The sequence below is a fragment of the Engraulis encrasicolus genome, chromosome 11 (genome assembly GCF_034702125.1).
Source record: "Engraulis encrasicolus isolate BLACKSEA-1 chromosome 11, IST_EnEncr_1.0, whole genome shotgun sequence".
Lineage (NCBI taxonomy): Eukaryota > Metazoa > Chordata > Actinopteri > Clupeiformes > Engraulidae > Engraulis > Engraulis encrasicolus.
In genome coordinates, this window is record NC_085867.1 from 47,478,839 (window position 1) to 47,488,703 (window position 9,865).

Below are 9,865 nucleotides of genomic sequence, written 5' to 3' on the forward strand. Positions count from 1 at the left end.
AGAAAAGAACCCGCCTGCTTTATCTCACTCTCATATACAATTCTCTGCTTTGACTCTTTGAGCATTTTCTATGCATATGTGAACGCTTCAAAGCGTAACCAGAAAGAGCAGCCAGTCCATTTTGTAATACGTTCACAATAAGAACAAAAACAAAACCGAGTCTTTTTTGCTGTCGGTTACCTTTTTGGTCCACTTAAATTTGGCTCACTAAAGTTCACTTAAAAACACCCCAGAAGAACTCGGTTGGTTGGTTGGTTGGTAGTCATAGAATCTTTTCAGCTTCAAATGTTGCCATGAACACAGAATGCATAAAAAATCAGAGAAATGTCAGTTCTTTGAATACAGGCTAATATAAAGAAGTCGCTAACGCAGAGAAGGGCAGTTGTGCTCTCGGTACGGAACAATGACATGGGCTCTGACTTAGAGGATAACCTAAAACCAACATCCCATGATAGCATAAGGAAATTCAACTGTTGTTACAAGCCTCGGGGTCTTAGGAAACATGTCGAGCTTGAGTCCATGCAAACATTGTTCCACGGGGCTGCAGTGTTTGTTTATGCTTGAGAGGACTGACTGAAAACAGCTGTAGTGTAGAGGAGTTCATGAATGGCCAAAAATGGACAAGCACTTTTTATTGTGGGGGGGGGGGGGGGGTCCTAAATGCTCTGATTATTTTTTTGACTGGAGAAATGGAATCCTGTTACATGCTCCCAGACCTCCGTGTGTGTTGAGTGTCACCAGTTGTTTTTTCAAAAAAGAAAGGAATTGTTGACTTGTTGCACAGCTAGTCAGGCCATGCCCTCCTAGTGACGCAACACATTCAGCGCTGCTTCTAGTCAGGTCAAGAGCAATGTAAATATTCTTTCTGTTCTCCCGAAAAACTCCTCCAACTTTGTCAGGAAGCAAACAACCAATAGCAAAACCAAGGGAGGCAGATCAAACATGCCATTTGGGAAATGTAAATTGTTATGCTCTTTCACAGACAAAGTCTCGAAGAGATTTGAAAGGTGATTATAATCAGAGCTACTGCAGAGCTACTGTTGTCATTTTTGAGTCAATTCATTATTTATTACGACAAGTAAAAATTTTCATCCGAATAGATCACTTTGAGATGTCAAGTGTCAAATTTGGTATGAAGACTCTCAAAGATCATGGACACTCAAGATCTGGCTTCTGGGGCCATTTTTTCCCCGAAGTGGTCGTCAAACAGATTTCATCATGCGAAAATGGCTTAAAACAATAACATCAATATGAAATTTGGTATCAAGACTCACGAAAGGGGGTTTCATCAGATTGGGAATGGTAGGCACTGTTGATCTGCCTCCTGGCTGTCTTTTTTTTTTTTTTTTTTAATTCTCTTTGTTGTCACCCTACACTACACGGCATAGGTGTCACACCTGCTGAGAGAGGACTTTGCAGCCGGCATCAGAGCGAGGATCAGTAGTAACCGGACCCACGACATGTCCTACTACAAGGCCAAGCCCTCATCTGACCGCACGGGTACCACTCACGTGTCTGTCATCGCAGAGGATGGGACTGCCGTGTCTGTCACCAGCACAATCAACCAAATGTAAACGCCCACATATTTTTGTATCCACAGGAAAAAAAGAGAGTAAAATTTGGGTGCAAGACATTCTAACAGTAACAAAGTATTTGACACGATAGAACAAAAGCAAACTCTGCCTTCAATTAACACACTTTGCACATCAATGTGTGAATACTACTTGTGAGTAGTAGTACTACTAGTGAGTAGTCACAGCGCAAGAAGAATCACATCAGAATCATAAGGCTTTGATTCATTTTTTTGTTCATTTTCTTCTTTTCTGTGATTTTGGCTGATAACAGAAATACTGTATGTAAACCAATATAGTAGGCCTATCTATTGCTGGAAAAAGTAAGGAAACTAAATCTATTGTAGTGTCCAGAAAATATATGCTTCACTCTATGCAAGGAAAAAAAACAACAAAGACATGGTGTCAATTAAGTACTCCTGTGGTTTCATAGTTCAGCCTGATCTCCAAAAATTCTGTGCTCCTGGGCACGGATGTTAAGGACACAAAATCCGTGTCCAGGAGCACGGATTTTGCCAAAGTTCCGTGCTCCTGGACACAGAATTGTTTTCCGTGATGGGCACATGGAAGTGCTTTCGATATTCCCACAGCACAGTGTTAACTCTGTCATTAGAAAATACATACCAAATGCTAATCTTAAACAAAATAATGCTATAGAAATTTAAGTTGTGCCTGACCAAAACGTTCCCTAACTTTAACCTATCATTAAAGATTAAAAAGATTTTTTTGAGAAATACCTTTAGAGTTGGTTGATAGGCTTTCAAATTCATATAATGAATGGAATAATACCAGCTGTGCCCAGACCAAAACAATACCAAAACCTGTCCTAACCTGTCAGTAAGAATTGTTTTTTTTTTAGAAAAAATATTTGAAGTTAGAAAAATCCTGAGAAAACACAAGACTGTGGAAACATAGAACTGTGGGAGTATTAGAGAGAGCACTTCTGTGTGTCCATCACGGAAAACAATTTTGTGTCCAGGAGCACGGAGTTTTTGGAGATCATGTTGCATATTTACTGTGTATAGTATCTAAAAAGTTAAGAATAGATTTTTCAGTCTGTTTACCGTAGCCTAAACAGTGGACTATAACATCAGTGTTATTTGTTTTGCAAAAAACGTAAACCAATCGGAAAACAGGAAACTTGTTGGAAAGTGTTAACACATTTACAACAGGTAATCTTTCCTCATCTTAATTAATGAGGAATGAGAGATGAGAAACAGATTAGAAATTGAATGAGTTTGTTATCTATTACCTGACATGTTTCGACAGAATAAGAATTGATTTACCGTTTAGACATGATGAACGTAGTGCATTCCTCCATGTTGTTTGTGTGTAATTGGTTCTGAGTGTAATACATGCATTCCTCCATGTTGTTTTTTGTGTCATTGGTTCTGACTGTTCCCCAGGTTCGGCTCTTTCATCTACTCCAGCCAGACGGGCATCATCCTCAACAACGAGCTGGCTGACTTCTGTGGAAGATCAGAGAACATAAGCGCAGGTGAGATGACTCTTGTGAAAATCGACCATGGTTTTAATGTAGTAACCATGGTTCTACCATGGTATGTCATGGTTACTCTAAGTACTCTGAACCAACCATATACAGGTATTACAATGGCTTATCCATGATTCTGTGGAAAATGTGGTTCCTGTGGTTTTACCACCGTTTTACTATGAAAATTAACCATGGATCATGGTTATTCATGGTTTTCATGGCTTTTAAAGTGTGGTGTGTGACGATGGTTTTAACCATGGTCGATTTTCGTGAGGGGACCTTTCCCTTAGGGTAGTGTTTCTGAACAGGACACTCTATTGCCCCCCAAGGGGGCTTTGGTTAGGCCCATGGGAGGCATTGAGAAGGATGCAGCTGAGAGAGGGTGGAACTTAGTTGCCATTGGGGGGCATTAGTCTATTGCAGTGTTTCTCAAAGTGGGGCGTAAGCCCCCCTGGGGGGGGCGCGGAGGCACCTCAGGGGGGGCGTGTGACATCTGAGTTTGTTTTTCTCCCAAGGAAATGATTTCCTGTCTCGTCAATAAGTTTAAAGCCCTCACCAACATTATATTATTAATTGTCATGAATTTGAATAGCATAGGAAATGAACACACATCTGCATTCGACTGCAATCCCTCTTTGTTCAATCTCACCAGTCACCTTTCCTTTGATTCTGTGTGGCTGGCGATCGCAAAATCAGTCTGCGTGAGTACTGCTGTTGCTTTGGGGGGGGGGGGGGGGGGGGGGGGGGGATGATGGAAAAAGTTTGAGTATTTTGTATTTTGTTAATACCAAGGGGGCGTTGGTAGGTTTATGAGGAGGTCAAGGGGGCGTTGGGGGGCTTAGAATATGGTACTGGGGGCATTTTCACACATGAACCCTTTCAGCCATTTACTAAGTGAGTTCAGACCTGTGACTCAACATTTGCACATACACTATCTGAGCATTCCAAAGTGTATCCAGACCCGTCGGAAGTGAACCGTATTTGAGACATTTGTTGTCGTAGTGGTCTCAGTCCTGACTATAGGTTGGGAGCCCCTGTGTAGTGCTTCCTTTGAGTTTGAGATCCAAATGTTTGTGTGTGTGTGTGTGTTGTGTCTTTGTGCGTGTGTGTGTGTGTGTGTGTGTGTGTGTGTGTGTGTGTGTGTGTGTGTGTGTGTGTGTGGTGTGTGTGTGTGTGTGTGTGTGTGTGTGTGTGTGTGTGTGTGTGTTGTGTGTGTGTGTGTGTGTGTGTGTGTGTTGTGTCTTTGTGCGTGTGTGTGTGTGTGTGCGCGTGCGTGTGTACTGTGTGTCTGCATGCGTGTGTGTGCGCGTGCGTGTACTGTGTTTGTTTGCATGCGTGCGTGCATGCGTGCGTGCATGCTTGTGTGCGCGTGTGTATGCGTGCGTGCGTGTGTACTGTGTGTCTGCGTGTGTGTGCACTGTGTGTCTGCGTGTACTGTGTTTGTTTGCATACGTGCATGTGTGCGTGCGTGTGTACTGTGTGTCTGCATGCGCGTGTGTGTGTGCGCGTGCGTGTACTGTGTTTGTTTGCATGCGTGCGTGCCTGCGTGCTTGTGTGTGTGTGTGCGCTCTACTGTGCCGTCTCAGGTGAGCAGCCCCCGTCCTCCATGGCGCCGGTGATCCTGCGTTCAGACTCCCTGGATAAGACCCTGGTGATCGGGGGCTCCGGAGGATCCCTCATCATCCCAGCCATGGCCATGGTGAGTCTGCTCGGTAACACTTTACTTGACGACGGTGTCATAAGCATGTCATTCCAGTGTCATAATAGTGTCATGGCACAGTTATGCATGTGTCATAAACATGTTCATGTCATGAACATTTTATGACTATTGGCAAAGTCTACCCAAGGTTGTCTTTGCCATAACCGAATGTCACTTAAGGCCAACAGTCATAAAATGCTTATGACATGGACATAATGTTTATGATGTATCTATGACTGTTTTATGACTGCAGTATGACACTGTAATGACATGCTTATGACACCGGCGTCAAGTAAAGTATTACTGTCTGCTCTTTATTAGTGTGTGAGCCAGACATTTTCAAATACCGAGGTCAAACACTGTGTGCCGTACACTGTATACTGTACATTTAGAATGTTTCAAATACTTCAGTCAAACTCTTAAGTTTGTTTTCATTAATCACTGCCTTGAGGATAAATGGGGGTCTCGAGACTGAATTTATCATTGTTGATCATCTATCAATTTTCATCATAGACAAATTTTACATTACTGAAAATAAATACAGAGGACATGACCTCTGTGTCCTGTCCTCAATGGTAGTTACAGCCATGAGTGTGAGGGATGTGCGCAGACTGCGCACATCCAGTAAAACAAAGATGGGTAAAGAAAGAAGGAAAAATCGGCTCACTGTTGCTGCTCACCGATTTATTCAACACAACGTTTTGACCCCAGGCACGTTGTGTTTAATAAATCGGTGAGCCCTTTGAATTTAATCAGTTGCAGATTTGTCCTTCCTTTTTTTTCTCGCGTCTTTGCTTGATCCAGCACCTGTTTTACTGGATGTGCCCGCACCCCTTACACTACTTTTTTGAGTGTGCTCTTTAGACCACAGAACTACATTTCGGCCCGTGAACACTTAAAGCCCCAACGGCACCCAAAAACAAAAACACTCCCCACAACACACACACACACAGAGACACACACAGGCACATAAACACATGAACATGCGCACACATACCGTACACTCTGGAATATGAACGCACACGCTCATAATCATCCTTTAGCTACTACTACTACTACTACACACACACACACACACACACACACACACACACACACACACACACACACACACACACACACACACACACACACACACACACACACACACACACACACACACACACAAAACGCAGCTGACCCCTTGTGTGTTCATGTGTGTTATCAGTCCATGGTGAACCACCTGTGGCTGGGTAAGGGACTGAAGGAGGCCATCATGATGCCCATCGTCTTTGTGAACAGCTCCAACGGGGTCTCCTTCGAGAAGCATTTCGACCCGGTAGGCCTTGACGCTTGCTTGACACCTTGTAGTTTTCTCCTTAGCGCAGAGCCTTTGTTATAACCTTACTGTCACCAAAATTGTAATGGCTATGTCTCAATCTGTTACTGACGTAAAGGAACAGACAACCATTGTTTTTTTATTTTCACATATTTTGCAGTATTTCCCCGCATTATTCATGAATGTGCGTATCATTTTCTTCTCAGTGTTTTTCAGATTTTTTGGATCAAAATGATTAGCATAGCTTAGCATAATCACTGGAAGTAACTGGTAACTTTAGCATCGAGCCACAAGTGGTGACTGGCTGGAATTAAATTGCAGATTAACATTCTGGTAAATTTTACATTCATTTTAAAATGATTTATAAGTACATTTGATGATGTTTTATTTTGTACCATAGACTTGCATTGCTATGCAAGCTATGCTATGCTTGCATTGCTATGGCTATACTGCTAAACAAGGCAATGCAAACACATAGACGAAAATGATATGCACACTCATGAATAATTGGGGGAAATACTGCAAATATGTGAAAATATGTGAAAATCTGTGAAATATGTGAAAATATGTGGTCTGTTCCTATAAGACTCTTGGTAATGTCATAGCAATGTTGTTATGATGTAGTTGAGTATTTTCAGCAATTAACAATGGTTCTCAACCTTTTTTGATATCACCTCTTTGTGGTTGATTATGTACATCTTTGGCCAGGGCAGGGCTTTTTATATAGAGCATTTGTATGAATAAAAATAACAAACGAACAAACTAATTAAATAAATAATGGGTATGTGTGTGGGTTGCACGTCTATGTTTGTGAAATATGTCTAGTTACTGTAACCATTTTCATTGCAAAAAAAAAGAAATTGGTAGAATTTATCATATTGAGAAGAATTATCTTGGATTTTTGCCTATTTGAAGTTCGGTGATTAGACTTCATTTTAATTATCAGCACAAGCCGAATAGCTTCTCTGCTGCTAAAGCTGCGCCAACGTTACTTCCGTGATATAAGACAAGCCCGTAAAAGTCCTCAACAAAGTTCCAGACGAGAACATTAAAAACGTTTTCACTGTATTTTGATTAAGGCTTATATTTTCAAGGCAACAATTATTTCAAATGCTACCAATTCAATACCAATGCTGATTTCACTTTTCATTGTACTATAATGATGAGCTTCGTTGAGGACTTTTACGGACTTGTCTTAGAGATGACGGAAGTAACGTTGACGCAGCTTTAGGAGCATAGAAGCTATTCGGCTTGTGGACTATTTACAAACTTCCAAATGTTTTTACTGAAGCAGTTTGGTGTAATGACATGTGATTTTTGTGGGGTAAGTTTGGAGATACTGCCAAGCCATTCTGAATAAACATTGAATAACTCGGTAACTCTGCTACTGTTCACCCAAGCCAGAAAACACTTCGGGTGGACTACTGGGTGGATGTCACGGTTCAAAATGGCATTAGGGTGAATCTACTCCAAACCATTGCTTTAAGGATAACATGTCTACCAATTGTACTCAACATGACAGATGAATTTTTCCATGTAGCATCTTGTCACAATTATGCAATTTTTCCACTTTTGGCTCATCATGGCCCTCCTGGCAGGTGGGGGCCCCTGGGCTGCAGCCATATCTATAACTGTAGCCTGTGCATTAATCCAGCCCTGTGCACCAACTGTTCTTCCACTTTGATAGGCGGTGAAAGAGACTTTGCTGTCGTACGGACACCAGGACGGGAAATGGAACTACTGGCTGAATGTGGTGAATGCGGTGACAAAGGAGGAGGGCTGTATCACGGCCGTGTCTGATGTCAGGAAGATGGGCGACGCCGCTGGCTACTGACGGACCGGTTGGACCACATATCAATGGAGACCAGCGACTAACATTACTTTTTTTAATGTGACATCAGACAGCTTCGATTCAATGCATTCGAAGCAGGTACACAAGTTGCATCCGGCGGTATAGACATCAACTTACATGCCATTGGTTTCTGTGGAAACCAGTAGTTGTTTATACTATACCTGCTTTGTTTCAAACCGGAACTTGTAGCACATCATTTCGAAAAGGGCTGATTTGCAGTTGAAAAACAAGAGTAACAGACTAATCCCCTTGACCTGGAGTAGAGTCGTTGTGAACTACAAAAACAAGTCTCTACGCATGTGAACTACAAGCCCCATGATGCTGTGGGGTTGGTTTTGGTGGCAGCTATATAGGGGACGACGGCCTGATGGGGAACGGCCAAACTTGCACCCCTCATGAACCTGTAGAGTCACCCATACGTACAGCAAAAGTGCACAAAGACATGTGCTTGCACACACACACACACACACACACACACACACACACACACACACACACACACACACACACACACACACACACACACACACACACACACACACACACACACACACACACACACACACACACACACACACACACACACACACACACACACACGTTTTTATAGCCAACACCATCACTTCTGTGACTATAAACTTTTTTGCATGGGCAGATTACTTCCCATTGTTATCTAGATTCAGATTCAGTCTGACCTGTGTTGTCCCCCTCTACTATTCCACAATTCCTTGCTGTTGTGTAACACACAGCCAAAGCCTTAAAGGGGTATGCCACTATTTTGGGGCTTAATACAGTTAAAATCGTTGGCCGGGGTTTATAAAGGTGGTAAAGTCTCAAGTCATGTAGCATGCTACACGGATCCATTGACTTTCACTAGCTTAGCGACATGCTCCCTCTTTTAACTTGTCTTACAGCAAGACAACAGCTTACATGAAAAACAATACACTTTACCACCTTTATAAACACTGGCCAACGATTTTAACTGTATTAAGCCCCAAAATAGTGGCATACGCCTTTAAGATATCTGTGGACCTAACTGTCAGTACTCTTGATTTTTTTTTTTTTTTTTTTTTACAAATATCTGACCAAGATGCACACGTGTAAATACAGTACATAATGCTGCACAGATACTGTGAATGAGCGACGTGAGGTGCAGAGACCATAAGAACATGCTATGATGAATCAGTACATTTAAGGATTGTGTATCACAAGTTTTATGGGTTTTTTTTTCCTTTTCATTCATTTTAGGTAGAACTTAATTATAGAGGGCTATAATACAGAAAGTAATCTGTACCTAACGAAACCCGTAGATGAGCGCTTGGGGCACATGTCTACTGGCGGTTTGGCTGCAGAGTCACAAAGCATCGACCTAAAACCTGCTGCTGCATTTGTAGGTGGTCAACTTTCTTTGCCAATCATTCATTTGTCAAAAAACTGTTAATTTTGGCCTGTCTTTTTTAAATAGGGATCTCTACTGAACTCGTCTGAGGCCATTCTGTGAAGTTTTCACTCTGTTCTCTACACATGCTTCAGCCTGTGGTTCAGTATTGGCAGTTGTTATGAGTGCACAGACTGCCAGTGCTCAACAATATAAGATGCTGTGAAATGAATGTAATTTTTATATTTTTATATCCCCAAAGCATTTTTATAGTGTCCATGTTTTTATACTGCATTTTTCCATTGATATTTCTGTTGTGTTTTATGTGCTCTTTAATACCTTTTCATGAGTATTACATATGCCCCTTTTCCACTGCAGGTTTTCTGGTAGGCCTACAGCTCGACACAACTCGACTTGGCAGCCACTTTCTGCTTTACGATTAAGCTGTGTTGTGCCAATTTGAGAAGCGAAAAGTGGCGGCCGAGTCCTGCTGTGTCGAGCTGTAGGCCTACCAGAAAACCTGCAGTGGAAAAGGGGCATTACTGTTGTCTGTGT

General features: G+C 42.1%; 1 protein-coding gene across 1 annotated transcript in view; it reads left to right on the forward strand.

Moving 5' to 3' along the window:
- The window catches only part of ggt5b (gamma-glutamyltransferase 5b), a 68,435-nt gene extending 60,024 nt beyond the window's left edge, over positions 1-8,411 (forward strand). The window contains exons 16-20 of the mRNA XM_063209755.1: positions 1,389-1,570; positions 2,978-3,069; positions 4,650-4,762; positions 5,970-6,080; positions 7,768-8,411. Of these exons, the coding sequence (XP_063065825.1) occupies positions 1,389-1,570; positions 2,978-3,069; positions 4,650-4,762; positions 5,970-6,080; positions 7,768-7,914 (645 nt within the window). The 3' untranslated portion in view covers positions 7,915-8,411. The remainder of the gene's footprint in view (positions 1-1,388; positions 1,571-2,977; positions 3,070-4,649; positions 4,763-5,969; positions 6,081-7,767) is intronic.
- Positions 8,412-9,865: the final 1,454 nt, after the last annotated feature.